The sequence below is a fragment of the Theropithecus gelada genome, chromosome 12 (assembly GCF_003255815.1).
Source record: "Theropithecus gelada isolate Dixy chromosome 12, Tgel_1.0, whole genome shotgun sequence".
NCBI classification, from domain to species: Eukaryota; Metazoa; Chordata; class Mammalia; order Primates; family Cercopithecidae; genus Theropithecus; species Theropithecus gelada.
Window position 1 is genome coordinate 104,824,321 of NC_037680.1, and position 25,126 is coordinate 104,849,446.

General features: G+C 39.3%; 1 protein-coding gene and 1 non-coding gene across 3 annotated transcripts in view; one reads left to right on the forward strand and one right to left on the reverse strand.

Moving 5' to 3' along the window:
* SPHKAP (SPHK1 interactor, AKAP domain containing) overlaps positions 1-23,876 on the reverse strand; it is a 192,697-nt gene extending 168,821 nt beyond the window's left edge. Inside the window, exon 1 of one of the 2 annotated variants that reach the window (XM_025404901.1) lies at positions 23,316-23,876. In XM_025404901.1, coding sequence (XP_025260686.1) covers positions 23,316-23,347 — 32 coding nt within the window. In that variant the 5' untranslated portion in view covers positions 23,348-23,876. The remainder of the gene's footprint in view (positions 1-23,315) is intronic. The other variant, XM_025404902.1, reaches the window with a different exon arrangement.
* On the forward strand, positions 11,264-11,370 carry LOC112636874. Its single transcript, XR_003122331.1, has one exon. It is a non-coding gene; the product is annotated as a U6 spliceosomal RNA (small nuclear RNA).
* Positions 23,877-25,126: the final 1,250 nt, after the last annotated feature.

Here is a 25,126-nt window from a genome sequence, read left to right on the forward strand (position 1 = left end):
GTATGAAAGGCCAAAGTCTGAGACACCGAATTCTCTGGCCAATTCTATGTGTGAACTTGGGGCCCACTGGGAAAATAAGAAAAATAGAAAAAGATTCAAAATTCAGGAAGAATAGAATTGGGAATGAAAAAGTGAGAGCTATTCTTAACCAATTCACCCAAGTGATCGCATCCCTCTAAGATTTTCAGTCTACGTTTATATTCTCACTGCAGATCTTTCCCCTGAGCTTCAGATTTGAATACCCAATGGCCTGTTGGATGTCCACATCTATATATTTCACATCTATTTCAAATACAACTTATTTCAGCCTGCTCTGCCTTTCCCTAGGACTTTGCTGCTCAGTTTTTGGCATTACAATGAGCCCAAATTATCTAAACTAAAGAAAAATTGAATTTACCCTGGAATCTCTTTTCCCTCACCCCAGTCAAGTACCAAATACTTCCAATTTTGCTGTCCAAATATGTCTTGCATGCCACCCCCTTCTTTCTGTTCTTAATATCACTGAATGGATTCAGTCCCTCCTTATGTGGCAGAGATGAAGAAACCAAGACTGAGGGATGAAGTCATTTACCAATAGGCAGTGGTGGAGTCAGGGTTCCGGTCTGGACTGTAGGGTCCATCCTCTTCCCAGTCTGAGCTCTCCCCTGCTGTCCCACCCTACCTCTCCTAACTCAGACACAGTACAGGTTCCTAAATATGGTGTGAAGGCAAAAATTCCACCAAAGTTAAATAGATAAGAAAGACTTTATTCGAGGCTATTGCAATGGAGGAGAACTCCATTTCTTAAATGGGAAACAGAACTCATTTCTACTTAAACAAAGATCAGGGGAGTTTTTAAGAGCAGGGTTGGGGGTGGGAGTGAAAACCATAGGCCATCTGCATTTACTAACTGGCCTTATCTAAAGGAAGAGTAAACTTTCTTATATCTTCATGAGAGGAGGGGCTTGTAAAACTACAACTGGAAACAATGCACCCACAGAAGTTAGGCTCCTACTCTCCCGCAGAAACTGGGAGATGGGGTGCCATCTCCCTGCATGTTTGCATTTCAAGGAGTTGGCTCCTGGATCCTTAAAGAAAGACATTCCTGGGTTATAAAATTGAAAAGAGGCTTTTAAAAGGATTTATGTCACAAAAGGTTAAAGAAATAACTTACAATTACACATTTTCTAGAGAAACTGTTGTAAGAAAATGGAGGTCTGTGCCTAGAGTCAGGAAGCTATGTGAAGTTTGGCCAAACTGAGGGACATATTAAGATCATCTTCTATAGACTACAGGGGGCTTCATTCATAAAGCCCTTCCCTTCCTCTGTGCTTTAGTTTCTCACCACAGAAACTATGTATCTGACCTTTGTGTCATCAGCACTATGTCTGTGGAACTAATTTTTATGTAAGGGTGTCTTTGCAATCTCCCTCCAGACCAATCTGTGGTTTGTTGACTGCTACTAGGAATCTGGTCTGGGGCTAGGAGTCTGGAGCCTCTTGCTCATTTGGAGAGGAAGTCAAGGGAACCTGACATTCCCTACCCTCAGCTGCCAAACAAGGTCTTTAACAGAAAAACCTCTATCACTTTGAAGAAGACAGAAACCAGCCAAAATACAAATTAGAGTGGAGGAAATTCAGCTTATTTTGGTGTTTCTAATGAACCTGAGAATTGATGCTGTCAGTGGAATCCGGCATGGAAACAAGGGAGGTGGAATATTGTACCAATCATGTCTCATGTCCATCTTCCCCAAGATTATAAAGTTTAAATGTTCTTTAGTTAGGTCTATGAGTATCTTATAATATCTTAAATATATATCTTAAATATCTTAAATAATATATTTATTTGGTTAGGGGTAAACTTTTATATACCAACTGTATTAGTCTGTTCTCACAGTGCTATAAAGAACTGCCTGAGACTGGGTAATTTATAAAGGAAAGAGGTTTAATTGACTCACAGTTCCAAATTACTGAAGAAGTCCTCAGGAAACTTACAATCATGGCAGAAGGGGAAGGAAACATGACCTTCTTCACATGATGGCAGGATGGAGAAGTGCCGAGCAAAGAAAGAAAAGCCCCTTATAAAACCATCAGACCTTGTGAGAACTCACTCACTATCATGAGAACAGCAGCAGGGGGGTAACCGCCCCCATGATTTAATTACCTCCCACCAGATCCTGCCCATGACATGTGGGGATTATGGGAACTACAATTCAAGATGAGATTTGGGAGGGGACACAGCTAAATTATATCACCAATCAAAGATACTTGATGGGACAATGACTGCTTTTAGGTGTACTTTTTCAATATATTTTAAACCTCTGCATATTTGTGAGTTAATAAATGCTTATTTTCAGTGCTCTGGACTCAGTGCCCCTTTCCTTATACTGACTTTCTTGGCCTTCCAAATAAGATATTGGCATCTAAGTTCTCTGTGCTCACAGGTAAACTTGGCCCAGATAACATTTATGTTTCATTTATTTGTCTAACAAACATTTGTCAGATCTGACGTTGTGTCAGATGCGATGAGACACTGTAGATACGAGTGACAAAACTTAGATGAATCTTGCTTTCAACAAGCTCACAGTGAGTGGATAAGGCAGGTGTTAAACAAATAATCACACAAACAAGTACAAATGTATGACTTCCACGAACTATGAGGCACTGATACTTAGCAGGGATTTGACTTAGTAAAGGAAGTCCAGGGAAAGCTTCACTGGGAATCTGGCTTATAAAGGATGAATAGGAATTATCTAGATGAAGAGATCCAGTAGGCAGGAATGACTAAATGTAAGTCAGTCTAGCTACTGCGTAGACAGTGAGAGAATGTGAAAGTCAGGAAAAGTCTGGATAGGAAGACAGGGTGAGCTCATATGAGACTTTTGAGGTGTCCAGAGTAGATGTAGTGGGAGGTTACTGAGTTGGCCCAATCTAGAAACAATGATATTTTACTCAGAATGTTATGGCTGAATTTTCATTTGCTACATGAGTTGCAGCCATCAGTGAAGAAAAAAGGTTCATAAGATATTTGCTCAGGAAACAGAAAACCAAACACTGCATAACCTCGCTTAAAAGTGGGAGTTTAACAATGAGAACACGTGGACACAGGAGGGGAAGAACACACACTGTCAGAGGGCTGTGGGGAGGGAGAGCATCAGGAAAAATAGCTAATGCATGCTGGGCTTAATACCTAGGTGGTGGGTTGATAGGTGCGGCAAACTACCATGATGCACGTTTACCTATATAACAAACCTGAACATGCTGCACATGCATTTTGGAACTTAAAATAAAACAAAATAAAATAAAATAAAATAGATGTCTGCTTAGAAGTACAAATCCACATTACATCTAATCCACTCTTACAAATTGCCCTTGATTGAAATGTTTGTTTTGCTTTTGCCACCTTGGACTCCAAGCTTGTACATCCTATTACGTATGCAGTAATCAGTTGAAATACCTTGGTTACAGGATTTCCAGTACCATATTCAGAAATATTCCTAAGCTTTCTATCTATTGTGTTATTGAATCAGAGCATGGTTCAAGTTCATATTCCTTCAGAAGTACGATTTATTAACAAAAAAGTCATGGCCCAGAGGAAGGAGTTAATAGAAAATAGAAGGTATTTCCCAATTACCAGGAATTTGCTTTGTTTTTATTTTTGATATATGTTGGTTGTAAGCTATACATGTTCTTTGCTAAGAAATAACCCTTGAGCTGTGTAGAGTCAGGAGTTGGGCCCCTTCAGAGGCTGAGGTTTGCTGCTTCTGTGTGCTTTCCTTCCAAATAAGAGAGGTTGGAGAAACAGGTTGATCTCCAGAATTAGAAACTCTTCAGATGCTTCCTGCCTTTTTACATCTGCATTTTAGAATCAAAAGAGCTAAATTATGGAATTTATTAATAGTTAAATTTCAGGTATCAATTCTGATATAAGTAATATTTTGTGGAAATGTCTCTTATGTTTGAAGTATTCTAATTGGTCAAGTCAAGTGGATCCTTCCCCTTAATTACTGATTGGTAAGCTTTATCTTAGTTAAGCTTGAACAAGACCAGTGGTTTGGCCATTTTTACTAAATTATATTCATGCAGCTATTCAAGTTGTCAATATACAATGAAAAGAGTTCAGTGAAATTCATTGTTAATACTGACAACAGGGATTATGTAGCACACATACATTATATATTGCTATGTTAACATGACTTTGAGAGGTAACAGGATGGGAGGGACACGGAGGTTGGCAGAATACATAAGGAGAGGAAACAAAGCCCTTCCTTTTTTTTTAGACAGAGTTTCACTCTTGTTACCTGGGCTGGAGTGCAATGGCACGATCTTAGCTCACTGCAACCTTCGCCTCCCGGGTTCAAGTGATTCTCCTGCCTCAGACTCCCAAGTAGCTGGGATTACGGGCATGCGCCACCACACCTGGCTAATTTTTGTATCTTTAGTAGAGATGGGGTTTCACCATGTTGATCAGGCTGGTCTCAAACTCCTGACCTTAGGTGATCCACCCGCCTCGGCCTCCCAAAGTGCTGTGATTACAGGTGTGTCACGCGCCCAGCCACAAAGTCCTTTTTAAAGCCAGTGCCATGAGTAGGTAGCAAAACTGGGAGGAACGGCTTTGTTATAGCCACGGAAACGGAATCATGAAGCACTGGGGCTCTCAGACAAAATCTTGCTGTCCCAGTTTTAAAGCGAGCAGAAAGCGATTGCATGTCAATGAGCAACTGGATATCAGCAGCAACAATGACAGGCTGGAGATTACCAGTACCACCCAATGTTTTTCTGGTAGGTTTTAGATTTTTGCACTGCCCCAGTGAATGACTGCAATTATTAAGCCAACTGAGTAGCATGGGGATCCAAGGAGACAGAGAGATGAGAGAGAGACAGAGAGAGAGAGAGAGAGAGAGAGAGAGAGAGAGAGAGAGAGATCTAATTATAATAAAGAAATTTATCTTATTTATTTATGTATTATTTATTGTCACATATCAAATGTTAGGGAGAAAAAATTTTTGACTGAATTCCAACAGCTTTTAGGCTCATTATACGAGATGCAGACTAAGGTACTAAGTGACCTACTACTGGCTCCTCCTCCTCATCCCATCTACATATTCTTTCTCTTTTACTCCTTATTTTATCCCTCTTCCTCTTTTCCTCCATAATACTGAAGAGGATCTATTGTACCTATTTATAATGTACACAGGGCAACATGGGTGTTTGTAGGTGTAGGCAGTATTTCCACCTCCCTTGCTATGTGCAGTTGAGAACATGGTAATATAGCAACGAGTATTATGAAGACCTTTGGGATACTCTGGGTTGCCTTCTTATTTGCATGACATATGACCAACCTGATGGGTGACTGCTTCCAGATGTCCTTGAAACTCAATAAGATGCCTTTAAAATGCCATCTTAACGACAGTTGCCACTTCAGAATAACCCTGTTCTGGTGATCTTGTAATCTTAGCTCTCCCCAGGAATGCCCCTGTGATGGTTAATACTAGCTGTCAACTTGATTGGATTGAAAGATGCCTGGATGGCTGGTAGAGTATTGTTCTTGGGTGTACCTGTGAGGGTGTTGCCAGAGGGGATTGACATTTGGGTCAGTGGACTGGGAGAGGAAGACCCACTCCCAGTGTGGGTGGACACCATCCATTTGGCTTGCCAGCACAGCAAAAACAAAGCAGGCAGAAGATGGGATAACTTTGCTTGCTGAGTCTTCTAGTTTCCTTCTTTCTCCCAGGCTGGATGCTTCGTTCTGCCCTTGGACATCAGACCGCAGGTTCTTCAGCCTTTGGACTCTTGGACTTACACCAGTGGTTTGCCAGGGTCTCTTGGGCCTTCAACCACAGGCTGAAGGCTGCACTGTTGGCTTCCCTGGTCTGTAGACTTTCAGACTTTGGCTGAGTCACTACTGGCGTCTTTTTTCCTCAGCTTGCAGATGGCCTATCGTAGGGCTTCGCCTTGTGATGGTGTGAGTCAGTTCTCCCTAATAAACTCCCTTTCACGTATACATATGTCCTATTAATGCTGTCCTTCTGGAAAGCCCTGACTAATACAGCACCCAAAGATTGTGGTATTGAAATTATAGTTTCAACAGTGATTATTACAATAGTAACAGTTTCTGTTTATGAAGCATTTACAATATGCCACACACTGGGCTCCAACTTTTACATGAATTAGGGCTTCCAGCCACCTCTACGCTGAAAACCATCAATGACATCCCATTGTTTTTAGGAGGAATACCCATTGATCCCCAAAGCTTAACCTATTCTGGCCCCTGCCTTTCAGGTCTCATTGTCACTCGTCTCTTCCTCATTTCCTGTACTTCAGGCACACACCTAGAGCTCTTTAAATGCTCAATTGCTCTCCTGCCTCTGGACTCTTCCAACTGCTGGTCTCGCTGCCAGAGCGCTCTTCCTCATGAGAATCTGCCTTGCTCTCCTGCTTAAGTCTTGTTCCTTGTCATATGTTCTTAAAGACCATGTTCTTTTTCCTTGGTGCACACATGTCAATTTGCTATATGTTCACTGATGTCATTGTCTTTCTCTCCATTGGTACCAAAGCTCCATGAGAAGGGGGCGGATTCTACTTGTGTTCATTATTGCATATCAGCTGATTTTATCTGATGTACAATAAAGGATCAACATGAGTACTGAATAAATAAAAGAATGAATGGATTCTGTTTTGCCAAGGCTTATATCTATTTTACATTAGACCTTAACTCTCTGTAAAGAGACTTGTTTCTGTGGCAGCACTTTTTTACCCACTTCACAGGCATTTGGAACCCACTATAGGGGTCAATAAGTGACTCAGTAACTCTGAGAGACTAGATATGTATCCATCTCCCCAAAGTCCTGGCCACTTCAAACACTGTTAGAAGTCCCACTACACAGTTCTAATCCAATTGATCTATGTGCTGTCTTTTAGACTTTGAATAACACTGTGGTCTTATCCAAAGGGAAGAGAAGGGTATTGATATTTATCAAGGGCCTACTTTCTTCCTGGAACACCATTTGGTGCCTTTCATACATTCAGTTGAAATAACTACCAGTGCATTAAAAATAGAATAATAATTGTAAGGTATTTTGGAAACATAAAGACCTCTGTAATATTAACTACATTAGAACATTTCTTAGAGGATTGAGTTTTTGAAATATTCAATTGCACCTGCATTGCTTAGTGAGCTAACTCACTCCTCTACAGATAACCTTTGTGAAAATAAAAATGATTTTTGGCAATGTCATTCCATGGAGAAAATCTGATAAACTTAAAGTGATTGCAAATTGTCCCCCAAAAGATCAGGTGTCCTTGTTATTGTTAAGCCAGTTTCTGCAATTACAAGATTGTGTAAGAAAGCAAAAGTTGTATTAGCTAATGTACTGAACATTTAACAATTAGTTTCCAGTAAAGTTCTCACCCCACGTACCTTGAATGTCTCTCTGTCCATTGCATCAACATATTTGGTGGTTGTTGCCTGTTGATACTTTAAGAGGTTGTGACTTTTATTTAAGTAAAATGCTAATCAACTGGAATGGCAAACTTTGAGGAAGGTGAAGGATTTCCAAAAAAAGAAGAAAGTGACATTAGAGAACTCTTTAATCACATGTCAAACTACCACCAAATGAGTCTGGCAGAGTTAGAACAGTTAATGTCAGAAGAAGAGAAAATCCATGAGGGCTATGACATGATAGGTGCCTCAAAGAGACAGATCTGAGAATCAAAGAATTAAAGGAAGTGCTGGCAAAATTGATAAGGCTGTTTATGAGGCTCTTGTGATCTTGTGACACAAAGGGCCATGTTTACATACAATTTTGAAGGGAAAATTACGATCTATTAATCAACACATAACTCATTATTGGTTTACTACATAATTCATATTTACTTAAAAAGTATTGACAAAATGAACTAATTTCCCTTATATTATTTTGAAAGAGAAATGCCCAAACATATTAACTTTGTTCATCATTTAGTATGACACCTAGACCTCTGTGTAGTAAACTTACTTTCCATGTCTTTTTCCAGGTTTTATGTACCCTCACATAGTGAAGACTACATTCAAGTCACTAGGTTTTATCTCTTCCTTTCAAATAAGTTAAGTAAGCTATTCCCCTGATTTTTTGCCCAGCCTCAATCATCCATACCGGTCCTATATAATTAATTTTCAAGGTTAAAACTTAGATCATATCTTCACTTTTCCTGCCACATTCTTTGTATATGTTCATATTCATCCTGTGGAAAATACCTTTGACACAATAGAAATACTAAGGAAAAAGTTATCATTAATATTTTCACACATTTCTTCTGCATGATGAATGACTGTGATCTGTAAGAGCTGAGTGTTATTATCGTTATCGTATCATTCTTGCATTGCTATGAAGAAATACCTGAGACTGGGTGACTTATAAACAAAGCAGGTTTAATTGGCTCACAGTTCTGTGGGGTGTACAGGAAGCATAGAGCTGGCATGTGCTTCTAGGGAGGTTTCTGGAAGCTTACAGTCATGGCAGAAAGCAACGCGGGAGCTTGCACATCACATGGTGAGAGCGGGATCCACAGAGAGAGGGGAAGGTGCCATACACTTTCACACAACCAGATTTTACAAGAACTCACTATCATGAGGACAGCACCAAGAGGATGGTGCTAAACCATTCATGAAAACCCAGCCCCATGATCCAATCACTTCCCACCAGGAGGTTTGGGTGGGGACATACATCCAAACTATATCAGTTGTGATAACAACTTCTCTAGTTAGGATGTTCTCTGAATACTGAATCTCTTTCTTGGATACTTTTATAATGATCCCTGTGATGAAACTGCAGTTAATTTTCTATATTACCTGATTCTCTTGAAGTCACCACATAATTTTCACCTTTGCAAAGATAGAAATACTAACAGTGTAACAGAATACCAGGTCAGATCGCCGATCGACTGATAATTAACACAAGTGAAGTCAATGTACCTTTTTAATCACTATTTTGAAGCACTGTTGATTCATTTATTTAAAAAGTTGAAGTACAAATTAAAAATATTCAGGATATATTAAATCCATGAGTAGGCAATGAACACATTATATGGGGCCAAGATTTTGCTTAGAGAAAAATGACTTCCACGAGTCCTTAATTTATTTTTATCTGAGTTTTATTTTTGGTTTGAATTACACAGATAAATTCTTTAATTTATTTGTCTATGTAAATTAAGTGGAAGAATTATGTACTCAAGTGAAAATAAATGGGTAAGTCTATTCCTATATGCAGTCTACCGAAAGTAATTTACTGAATTCTTTTTATGTTCTTAGTTCAAAATTATAGGCTTGTAGGACAAAAAGAAATAAGGTATGTTATATAACTTACATTAACACTGAAGTATAAAGAAAGGAAATAATCAATTCTCTTAGATCTTTGGAAGCAGTATTAAATATTTTAAAGTTCCTATTATATTATTTAATTCATTTTAATATCTGAGAAAAATACACTAAAGTATAAAATGTACAAACTGAAAAAGACATTCTCATACATTAATACCTTCAGTATACACTGGTATCTTACATACACACATATTTAAAATGTATATGTAATATTATGCTTAATAAATAATTTAGGAAAATATCCAACAAAACTTTAGCATTCTATCTTATTATATATTTATTTTAAAACAGCTTATTTTACTTTAATGCACTAATCATTTCAAAGAAACTACTTACAACTTTTTATATACAGTTTATCATTAAAGTCAAATTAAATATGAATAGACCATAATTTTTATGAGCTTCCACTTGCCACAAGAAAATCACTTTTTTCTGTTGTTTTAAAGAAAATGATTGATTGATAGAGTGATTGATTTAATAATGGATATAGACAGACCTAATTTACTGCACTTTACTGTGCTCTGCAGATACTGTGTTGTAAATTGAAGGTTTGTGGAAATTGTGCATCCAGTAATCTTACTGGCACCATTTTTCCAAACAGCACGTGTTCCCTTAATGTCTCTGTGTCACATTTTGAAAATTCTTGCAATATTTTAAAATTTGTCATTACTAGTATTGCAGCTATTATGGTGATCTGTTTAGTGATCTTCGATGTTACTATTGTAATTATTTTGAGGCAACATGCACCATGGCAATACAAGAAGGCGAACTTAATCGACAAATGGTGGTCTGACTGCTCCAGTGACTGGAAGTTACCCCTTCTCTCTTCCTCTCCTTGGGTCTCTCTATTCCTTAAGACAAAATAATATTGATATCAGGCCAATTAATGACTCTAAAATGGCCTGTAGGTCTTCACATGAAAGGAAAATCACACATATCTCACCTTACATCTAAAACTGGGTATGATGAAGTGAGGAAGAGATATTGAAAGCTGAGACAGGCCAAAAGCTAGGCCTCCTGCATCAAGCAATTAGCCACATTGTGAATGCGAAGGGAAAAGTACTTGAGGGAAATTAAGTGTTAATCCAGGGAATACACAAATGATAAGAAAAAGAAACAGCCTAATTGCTGATATGGAGAAAGTCTGAGTGTTCTGAACACACAATCAAGCCAACCACAACATTCTCTTTAGGTAAAGCCTAATGCAGAGCAAGGCCCTCACTCTCTTCAATTCTATGAAGGTTGGAAGAGGTGAGGAAGCTGCAGAAGAAATGTTTGAAGCTAGAAGAGGTTGGTTCATGGGGTTTAAGATAAGAAACTGTCTCCATATATAACAGTGCAAAGTGAAGCAGCAAATGCTGATGGAGAAGCTGCAGAAAATTATCCAGAATATTTAGCTAAGATTATTGATGAAGGTGGCTTCACTAAACAACAGATTTTCCATGTAAATGAAAAATCCTTACATTAGAACAAGATGCCATCTAGGACTTTCATAGCTAGAGAGGAGAAGTCAATGCCTGGCTTCAAAACTTCAGAAGACAAGCTGACTTACTATTTAAGTGCTAATGCAGCTGGTGACTTTAAATGGAAGTTAATACTCATTTACTATTCCAAAAATCCTAGGGCCCTTGAGGTTTATGATACATCTACTCTGCCTATGCTCTGTAAGTGGAACAAAACCTGGATGATAGCACGTCTGTTTACAGCATGGTTTGCTGTTTATTTTAAGCCCACTGAGACCTGTTGCTTAGAAAAATATTTCTTGCAAAATGTTGCTGCTCATTGACAATGGACCTGGTCACCCAAGAGCTCTGATGAAGTTGTACAAGAAAATTAATGTTGTTTTATTCCTGCTTATGTAATATTCTGCAGCCCAAAGATCAAGGAGTAATGATTTTCAAGTCTTATGATTTAAAAAGTACATTTTGTGCTTGCTTACACAGCACATTTACTAAAATTAGAATGATACAGAGAAGATTAGCATGGACCCAGCACAAGGATGACATGAATATTCTTGAAGCATTCCATGTTTTTGAAAATTAAAAAAAAATTACAAGGGTATAGTTGCCATACATAGTGATTCCTATGATGGATCTGGGCAAAGTAAATTTAAAAATCTTCTGGAAATAATTCAGCATTCTAGATGCTATTATGAACATTCATGATTCATGAGGAGGCTGAAATATCAACATTAATGAGAGTCTGGAAGAAGTTGATTTCAACTTTCATGGATGACATTGAGGGGTTCAAGGCTTCAGTGGCTAAAGTAATTGCAAATTTGATAGAAATAGAACTAAAATTAAAAATGGAGTCTGAAGATATGACTAAATTGCTGCAATCTCATTATAAAACTTGAATGAACGAGGAATTGCTTCTTATGGATGAACAAATAAATTGTTTTTTTCAGATGGAACCTACTCCTGGTGAAGACGCTGTGAATATTGTTGAAATGACCACAAACAGTTTAGAATACTTAATTGATAAAGTATCCTAAATGCATAAACTTAACTGATAAAGCAGTGACAGAGATTGTGAGGATTGATTCTAATTTTGAAAGTTCTACTATGGGCAAAATGCTATCAAACAGCAGAGTATGCTACAGAGGAGTCTTTCATGAAAAGTAGAGCCAATCCATGGAACAAGCATTTTTGTTTCCTTATTTTAAGAAATTTGCACAACCACCCCAATCTTCAGCAACAATCACCCTGATTAGTTAGCAACTACCAATGTCAAGGCAAAACCCGCCACCAGCAAAAAGTTCAGAACTCTCTGAAGGTTCAGATGATTATTACCACTTTTTTAATATAGTTTTTAAAAATTAAGATATCTACATTGTGGTTTTAAACATAATACTATCACACACTTTATATACGAAGCTATAGAGTACACATAACTTTTGTATCCCCTGGAAAACAAAAAAAATTGTGTGCCTTACTTCATTATGATATTTACTTTATTGTATTGTTCTAGAACCAAGGTTACCATATTGCTGGGGTATATTTCCTTTCCATCTTGTTTCTCTAGGAATTTGTGATAGTTAACGGAAAAGATACATGCAATAAAGTGGAAAAACATAAGTTAAAACTCAGGGTTAAGAATACTAGAAATTATAATAAGAGGTCAATATGGTTAAAAGGAACACAGATATTCAGGTCATAAATTTCTACACTGTTGTTATAATTGAGCTTTGAATTTGTTTCTAGGACTTCTGGCAGCTGAAGTGAAATAAGGAGGTGAGAAATTACATAGACATTATTTTTTCTTTTTCTTTTTTTCTTTTTGTTTTTTTGAGATGGAGTCTCGCTCTGTTGCCCAGGCTGGAGTGCAGTGGCCGGATCTCAGCTCACTGCAAGCTCCGCCTCCCGGGTTCATGCCATTCTCCTGCCTCAGCCTCCCGAGTAGCTGGGACCACAGGCGCCCGCCACCTCGCCTGGCTAATTTTTTTGTATTTTTTAGTAGAGATGGGGTTTCACCGTGCTAGCCAGGATGGTCTCGATCTCCTGACCTCGTGATCCGCCCGTCTCGGCCTCCCAAAGTGCTGGGATTACAGGCTTGAGCCACCGCGCCCGGCCAGACATTATTTTTTCTTATGGAAAAGTAAAGAAGGTATTTAGACATGGTTGATAGACACGTTTTTCCGTACCAGAAAATTTCAAGTGCTTCCAGTTTTGTTTTGGAGATTTATTATTATTTTAAGTAAATCCAATGCAGTCTTAAGTACAATCTGTTGCATATCATTTTATTCTTGGCTTAATTTCTAAATATTTGTGTGATTTGAGTAATTCATTTAAGTTTTCTTGACTTTGGTTTCTTCATCTGTAAAGGAAGGGGACAGGGCAAGATGACCTGCGCTCAAGTCCTTCGTAATTCTAATGTCCCATATCCAGTGGGTTCCCATTTTCCCAGCATAGAGAATAGCACTTATTATTTAAAAAGCCAAGTTTGCCTTTTTATAAATTTGCCTTTTGATAAATAGTCTCTTCTTAGGAAGAAATATCTTTAAGTTAGGGGTCACCTGTCAATTATGTCAAATGCTCTGAAGAGTTAAATAAGAGAAGGACTGATCAGTTTGGTTCGTTTGCGAGAGATTGCTCAAGAAATGAAAAGTTAATTTCAGAGTGGAATGAGTGTCAACTTCCTGGTGTACTGGGTATCCACTTCCTAGCATGCCTCTTAACATCCTTTGATTTGTGGCCCCAGCTGTACCCACTGTGCAATTGGACCCACACACTGTTAATGTAAGGAAGGCAGGAACTGGGTCTTTCTTACTCCATTGAGAGTCTTGAAGGTGTCAGGAGAGAGTGTCTGCTCAATAAATGTTGCCTGACAATTGACTTTTGAATCTTGTTCTTACTTACTTCTGTTGACATGCTACCAAAATCAGTGTTTTGTCAACCCTGTGTAGCACAGATGCATCTAACGTGAGGTTTAGCATCTAATGTCATTGTTTATCTTGAAAATTTTTGGAGTTAAAATAACCTTTGAAAATCTCTTAAGAGGCTTAGAAATTATGGTATGTTGGATTTTGTGAAAAAATCTTATAAAGTTGTGTGTGTATACATCCTATATAAGAATGTATAATATATAATAAATGTGTAAGTTAAATACAAGTTTACTATATTTTTAATCATATGAGGATGAAAGATAAATGAAAGAATAAAAAAAGGAAAATGATCATGTCTCACTGTATTTGCAACAGTTAAAACCATATAAGATACAACATCATTCCATCCCTAAATAGCAGAAGCCTGTGTACTGTGAAATGGGCAATGTGTGAATTGATAACAAGATAAGTATGATTCCCAGTTCACACTCCATGTCCCCAGGAGGAGAAGCCTGCAGGCCATGGTATTTATTGTGATTATCTGGAGCTGGTCCACAGGACATACCTCCTGACTACTTGCACAGCTGCTCAGGATGAGACTCATTTCTCCCTTTTTCCAACTTCATTCTCGTATCAATACGTCCAGTTATATGTTATTAGGTAGTGATAAGGGTCTTTGGAGGTCTAGAGCAAAAACAGAGTTCTGTGAGATCCTCTGGAAATCTTCACAAGCCAATGCAAAGTTGATCACCTACCATTTCAACCCTGAGGGTAACCGGATCAGGCAGGATGGGCTAGGTTATACTGCAATATCACACAATTCCAGAACCCCAGGGGATTAAGACCACAAAGGCTTATTCATATTTCTTACTCATGCTACATGTCCATCATGGACTAGTTTGGGGCTCTGCTCCAATTCAACCTCATTCTGAAACTCAGGCTGTTGGAACAGCCACAATCTGAAATCTGTTAGTCACCGTGGCAGAAAGTAAGCGAAATACAGCACGCCACACATGAGATCTTTAACACTTACACTGGAAGAGACACGTACCCCTTCTGTGCACTTTGCATTGGTCAAATCATATTATGTCACTATGTTTTATACCAAGGAGAAGAGCCAGTACAATCCTGCCCTATGCTTAAGAGTAATATTGGAAAACTTGCTGAATAGTATTAATGACCACTGCAATAAACATGTGCCAAACAGTGAATTTGGTAGGGTTTCCAGGTCCATCCTGATCTGTCTGGTTTTATGTTCTCAAATAACTTTTAGTTCTTTCAGCTCAGGCACACTGAATGACTCACATATCTCAGAGGAGGAACAAATAGTCTTGTCCCTCTTCCCTTTTATTTAATAAAGAAAGAAGGACACAAGGAGAAAGAAATAAGATGGAAATTAATCCTCGTAGAATTTCATGTGTCATTTGATGGCCAGGATGATCAGTTTTTAGTTCAATTAGTGTCTGTGGTAGACTGAATAATGAACTCCTTCAACGATGTCCATATCTTAATTTCTGAAACTTGTAGTATATGTGACATTGTATGACAAAGAAAAATCAAGGTTCAAGATGGAATTAAGTTTAATAGCCGGCCGATCTTAATATAGAAAGATTATGCTGGATTATCTAGGTGACCCAAAGTAATCACAAGGTTTATTAAAAGTGAAGGAGGGAGGCAGAAGAGGAGGCCAGAAGTCAGATGGTGTGATTGGAGAAAAGGACTGAACTATCGGAGAAAAGGACTGAACTATCTATTGCTAGCTTTGTAGATGGAGAAAGCTGGTTATGAGGCAAGCCATATAAGCAGCCTCCAGAAGCTGGAAAAGGCAATGGGACCATTTCTCCTGCGAAACCTCCAGAAAGAAATGCAGCCCTGGCCACACCTTGACTTTATTCCAGTGAGATCCATGTCAGACTTCTGACCTACAGAACTGTGAGATGATAAATGTATTGTTTTAAGCCACTCATTTTCTGACAATTTTTAAAAGCAGCTATTGAAAAGCAATACGATACCTTTATGGTTTTTGAACTAACTTGTACTTCTAAAACTATGGCTACTCTAACACATTCAGACACTATTTCAATAATTTGGCTCCGTAATATGTAGTTAAAAGGAATAAAAGGAAGCACATTGGTCTGCATGTTATTGTTATTGTTTTTGGAGAAAAACTCTGTTAAACCATGTGGCAGAATATGTCACCTCTTCTATCTCAAGCAGAAATGTGGCTTGGCGTGCAGGTAGAGGCTTTAGTATCTGAATTCTTAGGTATATTGGGAACAGATACAAACCTTCTAATTCACATGCTAAACTTTGTTGGCTGTGACTCCCTATGTTTCCATTGCTTCCTGTGGCGTGTCAAAGCCTCTTATAGCATCCACCCATCTTTGTAACTGCTTTTGATTCAGAGACCATATTTTGAGAAAGACTGAATCAAAAGACATTCAGAAAGAAAGTGATATCTTGAGATTACATAGTAAAATCATCACCGGCATCTCATATGCTTCAATGACATTCTTAGAATATGGGGTGAAAAATGTCTGAAATAAACAAAACTATGTGGCATGAGAAGGTCTTGCAGGACTCCAGCGTGGAAATGGACTGGCATTAGAAAACTGAGAGGGACAGTGATGGAGTTAACATTACACTTTGAGTTTGAAATCCTAGAGATCAAGTTCTGGCTCTGCCACTCACTACATGAGTAACCTTCGACAAGTCATTTAACTTTTCTCAGTCTTGATTCCTCATCTTTAACATGGGAATATAACGCTCACTTCCAGTTTCCATTTGGAGATACTATTATTTTACACAGGATTTTTGGTTTTTAACAAAAAATCACAAGCCCTATTGAAAAGCAAGGAAAAAAGAAAAATACTTCCAAGGGATGAAGCAACGAACAGAACCAGACCTAGGTATGGCACAGATGTTGGAACTATTTGGCAGAGAATTACAAATCATGATTTTAATTGAAATGGTTCTGATGGAAAAGGCAGACAGCATGCAAGTTCACATGAGTAGTTACAGCAGAGAGATGAACACTATAAGGTAAAACTAAATGCTAAATGGAAATGCTAAAAATGTAAAACATGGTAACCAGATGAAGAATGCCTTTGATAAATTTATCAGTAGAATGAACTCAGCCAAGGAAAGAATCAATGAACTTAAAGATAGGTCAATAAAAATTACCCATGTAAAAAAAAAAAAAAAAGAAAAAGAAAAGGAAACAAAAACACAATTAGAAGAGAACATCCAAGAGCTATATTCTAAAATATGTGCAATTAAAATTCTAGAAGGAAAAGAAAAATACAGAACAGGATAGGAAAAACATTTTAAGAAATTATGGCTGAATTTTTTTTTCAGAATTAATAACAGGCATGAAGTCACAGATCCAAGAAGCTCTTTGGACAGAAGAGATGTCAATACCAGGCAGAAACTTGGATGTATGCAAATAAAATGTCAGAAATGGAATAAATGAAGAGTTTTTTCATATTTCTAATTGTTCTAAAAATATCTGGTGATTTAAAGCAAAATATATAGTGTGTTTATGACATTTGCAAAAATAAAATATATGATGACATTAGCACAAAGGATCAGAGGAGATAATTCAGAATGTACCCTTGTAAAAACCTCACACTGGATGTGAACTGGTATGTTAAAATGTGAAGGTAGATTCTGCTGAATAAAAAACATCTTCTAAATCCTGGAGCAACCACACACTTTTTAACAGAAGATAAATAATAAAAATCAATAAAGAAAGTAAAACAATCACAAAACAATTCTCATTTAACCCAAAGCAGAGCAGACATTTTTAAAAAGAATAAAAAACATATGACACAAATAGAAAATAGCTAGCTAATTTATCCCTATCTACAATCTTAACAAATGTGAATGGTCTTAACACATCAATTTAAAAAACAGATTTTTAGATGACATAAAAAGGTAAGATACAATACCCTATCTATAAGAAACAACTTACATTTGAAGAGATAGATATTTTTAAAAAGATAGAAAAAAAAAAAAAAAACAAAAGGAAGAAAGGGTATCTATGCTAATATCAGATGAAGTCAACTTTATCTCTGAGTTATGTGAGCTATTCACCAGTATCAACTTTAAAAATCTATCATGAAACAATCATGTTTAGAAGAATTCATTCAGTATGATGGGAAGCAATGGCTAAAGACTATTCTTGTACTTCATAATACTGTCTGAAGCCTCACATCCTTTTCAAATGGTTGAAGTAGTTTTCACATTTCCCAGATGATGAAAATAAATCACAGAGTAGGTCAGCATTTTACCCCAGAGTGGGTAACCAATCACTAATATGTGACAGAACCGGATCTTAATTACTGTGCTGTCTTCTTTACAAAAAGAGTTTCTGTAAGTATAACGCTTCTTCCCACCTCTGGGGGAACATTAAAAACAGTAAAGCCCAATTCTCCAAGACAAGCTTTCTTTCGGATGGGTGGTGTTGCTTCAGTTCTTTTAAATTCCTTGATTTCACCCGCCTCTTTCAAGAGAGTAAGACATTTATCCATATCATACCCAAGAGAGAGTCCCTGCTACAATACAGGTTGTGGCATTACAGAAGACTAAAGTAAGAGGGACATAGAAGATAAATATATCCAAGATACAGGTCAGCACATCCGGGAGGAGGCAGAGAAGCAACAGGTCAGGTAATTTGACCAGACATTCTCAGCCATTAATTTCAGAACAGGACTAAGCACCAGATCTCCAAATATCAAATACAGGGCTGGGTGCGTAGCTCACGCTTGTAATCCCAGCGCTTCGGGAGGCTGGGGCGGGGCAGATCACCTGAGATCAGCTGGAGACTAGCCTGATCAACGTGGTGAAACCCGGTCTCTACTAAAAACACAAAATTAGCCGGGCATGGTGGCGCATGTCTGTAATCCCAGCTACTTGGGAGGCTGAGGCTGGAGAATCGCTTGAATCCCGGAGGGAGGTGGAGGTTGCAGTGAGCGGAGATGCCGCCATTGCACTCCAGCCTGGGCAACAAGAGTGAAACTCCGTCTTAAAAACAAAAACAAAAGCACAAAACAAAACAACAACAACAACAAATCAACAAACAAATATAATTCATCACTGTTTCCTCTTCCCCTCCTTACCGTTATTTGTAGCTGTAACTCTGTAACACCAAGAAAAAATTCAAATGAGTAGCACCAGCCAAAGGAGGCCACTTGTAAAACACAGTATATCTTAATCATTAATTTATGAGATGATTGTAAAGGGCCCATCAAACTTGCCAGTATCTAAAGTGTAGTTTTAATGTTGGTCTTTTAAGTCTTCTTTTTTTCTTTTTTTTTCTATTGGGAATTGCCTTCAGAATTCCAGTCTCTTAACCAAGTATCCACAACCCAGCAACAAAGTGGACTCTCAGAATTTGAGGCACCAGGACTTTCTAATTCCCAGTTCCTTTCTCTATAGGAAATTGTACCTCTTGGGCAGTGTTACCCTGAGAAGGGAGTGAGACTTGGGGAAGGTGCCCACAGCTCAGTGCTGGCCTTGAGGACAGTGTGCATTCCAAAACAGAGAATGAAGTGAAGTGTACTCTTAAGGCAGCATTTCATATTTGTCCCTGTTCCTCAACTTAAGAGCAATTGATTAATCTTTTCTGAAAGTTTTTCATAAATAAGACAAAGAAATTTAAATGTACTCTTAAATTTCTCCTTTTGTGTAAATCTAAAATCAGTTAATCTTTCTATAAAAACTTGGTGATGGAAGATCATGGTCTAGTATACAGTGTTGGGTTGTTTGCTCCATTTTAAAAAATCAATTTTATTTTTCCTGGAACTAACATACTGAGAGGTAAGATCTTGAGATTCTGATGAGTTTTAGTGAAATGTGTCCACGTTAAACTTTGGATTGGTTAAAACAAAATGACAGGAAGCCTATACACATTATTACACATGGAGAAAATCAATACAAATTATTGTTTCAAAAGTTTACATTTGATGAGTTTTGATGTTATCATTTGAAGTGCCATATAAACATTTTATTATTAAAACAGAATCCGGTAAACCAAGCAAAAAGAACAAAACAATACAGTATAACAATGCAAATGTTTAGAAAGCAAGGAACTCTCTTAACACTCAAATTCAAGCTTAGATATGGTCAAGGTGACAAACTATTTCTGTTTGCTAAGAAAGATTATTTTTTAGCACTTGTTGGCTTTAAAAGATGGTCTCCTTGCTTTTAGGCTGCCTCCCTGTGTTCTGATGATATCCGTGTTTGTCCAAATTGTGTACCAGAATTTATTTTTCCCTCCATTTAAAATAAAGTATGGATTTTCCATCAGTACATGAAAGAAAACTGGACTTGAAGGCAGAAGAATTTTGTGGATGACCTAGCTCTGCTACATACAATTTATATGGATTTTTAATACAATTATTTGCTTTATTTAATTTCCTTTCGCTTCAGAGTTTTCAGCTAGGAAATGGAGATGATAATATCCATCATAATTGACTCACAAGGATGTGATGATCAAATAATTTAATATATTAGATAACACTGGATAACACCTTACTATACACACACTAGTTACCAATATAAAAGTGACATTGACTTTTTTTTGTAAGTGGAAACTTCTGCATTGTATTACAGTGTACTATAGAACAGATTGGATGGAAGTCTTTTGATTCTTTTTTTGTTTTTCTAATATCTAATTTTGTGACTTAGCGAATCAAATCAATTTTCCATAAAATAGATGACTAAAGAACCTCTATCAAAGCTTTTAGATTTAAAAAAATCCCCCTTAAATTTTTTTTTTTCTTTCTTGAATTGGACTACTAGTCAGAAAACACTTGGATTCCAGGTCTATAATGCAGCTGACATGGAAACATTTAATCTCTGTACAGCTTGGTTTCCTTACGGAAGGTATCTTCGAGCTTTGATAACCAGTGATTTTAAGAAATCTGTGATGTAATCCACATAACTTGCTGCACATTTAAAAATGAAAATATTCCTAGTAAAAACGAATTGGAGTTTTCACGGAAGGAAGGGAATACAGTTTAATAACTCAAAGAACCCAAAACATTTCCTTTAAAACCAAAACAAAACATGTTTTACAGTTTCTGAAGTATATGAGTCACATTCAGTTTTAATATCAATCTTCACAGAATATCGCTTGATTGAAATTTCAGTAATTTATATTTGTGTTTAATTGAAAATTCTAAGAAAATGGAAAAGCCAACATAAAAACATATTCTCTAACTCACTCAATATGTTATTAAACCATTTTGTTTTCTGTAATTATTAAGTAGAATGTCTTAAATTGTTTTCTAATTCTTAAGAGAAACAAAGATTTATAACCACCAACTTAATTTTATTGGATACCAAAAATGTTTTCAGATTTGGACATCACAAGCCTTGACCAGTAACAATTTGATATTTGCTAATCGTTGTTTTCTTCGAAAAGCTTACGTAGAATATTCAATAATCAGTTCTTTAAAATGCAATGTTTTGTGAACAAGTAGCATGACTAATACATGATTTGTCTACACCATTGAAAATTTTAATTTACTTTTTGCATACCAATCCCTATGGCTTTCAATTAAGTCTTATAGAAAAGAAATGATGTTTCTTGTATACAAGGAAATAGAGGATTGAATCAACTCATGTGTAGGAGTTAATTTACACGACTAAGAATGCTAATAAAATACCCGAAATCGCTACGCTGATTTGTGGAAATAGGTGAATAAAGAGTCATGTTCAAAAAGCTTAGTTTGCTGCAGCTGATATTAAACCTATATTAACATTTTAATAGGCTACTACAAGACACAGAGCAATATCATTGGAGTTGCTTTGCTCTTTATAAGGTCATTTTATAGTACTGAGACAGAAATAATATTAATAAATTACTGGCACAATGTGTTTCTAGTGATTTAGAAAATGTTCCAGTATTTGAATAGAAATATAGTCAGGGTTCAGGCACAGCTATATTGGTCTGTAAAACCGGATTAAAGCAATCAATCTGTTATCAAAAATCTCTATTGGAAGATTATTAGGCCCACCCAATTCACCATTTCAATTCTAACGACCATTTGCCCTAGACAGTAGAATAGACAGGTGGAGAAAGCGAGCTTCCAGTTTACATGACTTTCCAAACACCTTAATGCCTTTGCTTAAATATCACTGGCAATTTTTTTTTTTTTTTAAAGTTAAGAAAAATCGGCAAAATGGGAAGACTTAGCGGTTGTCGTTTGACCCTGTTGGGCTGGGGCAGGGATCGGGAGGGTGGGGACTGAGACTTCAACTTAAGAGCTACTTAGGGGGGTGCACAGAAACCACCGCGGGCCTTTTCTGAAGCATTTGCTACCCCCGCGGCGAAGGGACGCTTAAGGAGGAAGCGCCTGTGGAACTGAGAAAGCGTTATTTCATCGCGGAATACAAAAAATTCAAGTCTCTAGATGGCAGCCTTCAATACCTTTGGAAAGCAGTCTGTCTCCTCCTCCGCCACCCCCACCTCCCCTCCCACCGCATCTCGGCTCCTTGGCAATGTAGTATCACTACATGCGTGCCCTGGCCAGTGGATATTGGGTTTTGCTGCTCTCCAAGAATCCGAACTTAACGTGTTTATTCTAGGGCCTGGTGCTCTCCTCTGGAAGCTACCTAGCTGTTTGCTTGGGGAAAAGAGGGAGTAGGGATGGCTCCAAAAGCCACGCTAAGCCGCTGCCGAGGGGAGGTGGGGCTGCGCCGCAGCCGGGGCACCCTCTACCTGGGAGCAACAGCATCCTCCGCTCCAGGCGCGAAAGCTCCGCGCCCAGCGAGCGCAAAGAGCGCAAAGGCCACCTGCCCAACTGGCGGAGCAGGAGCAGCACCACCGCCCCGATTCACCCAGACGTTTATGGGGAAGACATAAAAATCTCGGGTTCTTAAATTCGCAAAAGACTGAGTTAGAAGGAGTGCGGAACAGGGGCAAATAAGAAACAGGAGAAAGAAACACGCCCCGAAAAACACGTTACTTGCACCCGGCAGCCCCTGTGGGGGCGTCCCTGACCTACCCCGGTGTGGGGACGAGAAAAGCCAAAGGTGTTAAAGAAGGAACTCGCAGACTGGCAGGGCGTGTGGGGGCGGCGGAGGACGGTGGGACTGCAGGAGACCCAGGTCTTTTCTGTCCAACCTTAAGATCTCGCTTTGGGGGTAGTCTAGGTGTCGGTCGGGAGTGAGGGACGATCTTCCCCACCCCAGCAGCCCCAGACACCCGCCCAGGTTAAGGTGGACGGAAAACGGGAGTACTTTGCCCTAGCCCGGTTCCCTCCTGTTTTAGACCTTGGAATCTGGCTCCTCACAAGGTGTGAAACCTCTCCAAGCTGTGTCCGCGGAAAGTCCGGCTCCTGGCTCCACCCAGGGCAGAGCAGACCTCCGTCCCTGGGCCTTAGAGGCGGGCACGGGGCTGACCCCCAACCCGTGCCACTCCAGTGCACAGGCCCCACTCAGCATCGCGCGCTGTGGGGCAGTTGACAGGGACCCCTGTAGCTCCAGCGAGGCTGGACAGGACTTATTTACAAGTGCAGTGACCCCTGCCTCCTCGCTGGGAGCCCCGTGCAAACCGAAGCACTCTGGGGCAAGTTGGTGAGCGACTCACAACGCGGAACGGAGTTTGATCCACATGATATTGGGCATAGAAAGAAGAGGGTCTTACCTTGGTACAGAGAGCAGGGAGTTGCCATCCATTGTTGATGGGCGCCTAGAGAAGAAAGACGGAAAGTGCAGGCGAAGGATAAGTCTGTGGTGCTAGGACCCAGCTCCCAGAGTGGCAGACTGGCGCGCGCCAGGAGAGAGGCGCGCAGGCTGGGGCGGCGGCGGCGCCCACGGAGACTCGCTCCTCCCTGGCCAGCAAGCTCTGTGCGCTGCGACCGCCCGCTGTCCCCTCCCGCCGTCCTCTCTGATCTTGCAGGAGCGCTTGGCCAACGCTCCCACTTTTCTGCCTGGCTCCTGCCTGGCTCCTGCCTCCTGCAGGGCGGGCCCCAGTCTCCGTTGTTCGAGGATCTTGCTCTACCGCTCATTCGTACCTAGAAACATAGGTGACTCCGACCAAATGTCTCTTTCCCCACCCGCCGTCGGTCTCCCCTCCCTTTCTCTCTGGCGTACAGTAGGTCTGAGCCCTGAAGTTGTTCACCCACTTTCCCACATTCACGCCCTCACTCCTGGCAGTGCCCACACTCCCCACTGGTCGCGCGCCGCTCCTCTGGCTTCCTGTCTGGATTTCATTTTCGTTTGTGGTCTACCATGTTATGGTCGATCACTCAGAACCATGCTCCCTTTGACGCCCCCAAGTCTTTTCCCTTTATTTGGACTTTCTCTCTTGGTTTTGGTTTTCACTTTTCTTTAACTCATTTTGCTTAACTGTGACTTAGTCTTCTCTCTCTTCTGTTAGAACCGTGTGCGCACACAGAAATCTCAAAACCTATGAGAGCGGCCATCCTTCCGAGGACAGCACTCGGAACCTGGGAGGAAGAGCTGTCACCAACTTCCCCAGTTACCGGCTGGGTATCTCCCTGAGCAAAAATGAGAGTTGTCTTAAGAAGAAAGACACTAAGAGTAGCAAGTATCTGCTAAGATGAGGGCGCTGTGGAATCTGCTTCTTTTCCCAATTAAAAAACAAATTAAAAATAAAATTTGGGACTTCCACAAATGGGAAGGTTGAGCCAATGTACTTTTAGCTGATCCTCCTAGTAAGTACAACTAAATCCCCCGGAGGTTATCTATAAAACAGGCATGAGAAAAAGGTGGACAGAAGAATGCAGACCCCTAGAGATCCTGGGACTCAAAGCATGGCATAATGATGAGTTCCTGAGGTTCTCCCAGACTTTGGCTGAAGAAGATGACAGCCCAGAAATGTCAAGGGGCAGAGACAGGAAAAGCCTTGACAAAGGACTCCTCTTTCTAGCCACAGGATCAGGAAAGAGGCAGCCTAGCAAGACAGAAAATTTACACACAATAATAGCTCCCCTGTGGCCAAACACCATGAGAAAAAAACCTGTGGCCCTTTTTCAACTACACCATCAAAGGCCAAATAGGGAGGCTACATTTCACCATCTGTAGGCTCTAAGGATGTAAGTCAGTACCCTGGGCCAGGTGATGTCAAAGAAAACTAAGTAGGGACCAGGACTTTCATCCCCTCCAAACACTGGCCGCACTCTCTTCTTCATGTCTCCTTTCCCCCATCATGGTGCCAAAAAAAGCTTGACCTTCCACAACCACACAGAAATAATGAAGTCCCCTTCCCATTCCACACATGCAGGTGGCATCATGGCAAAGTAGGGAGCCAAGATTTTTTTTAAAATATTTTTTATTTCCATAGATTTTTGGGGAGCAGGTGGTGTTTGGTTACTTAAGTTATTTAGTGGTGATCTGTGAGATTTTGGTGCATCCATCACCTGAGCAGTATACACTGAACCCAATTTGCACTCTTTTATCCCTCACCTCCCTCCCACACTGTCCCAAGTCCCC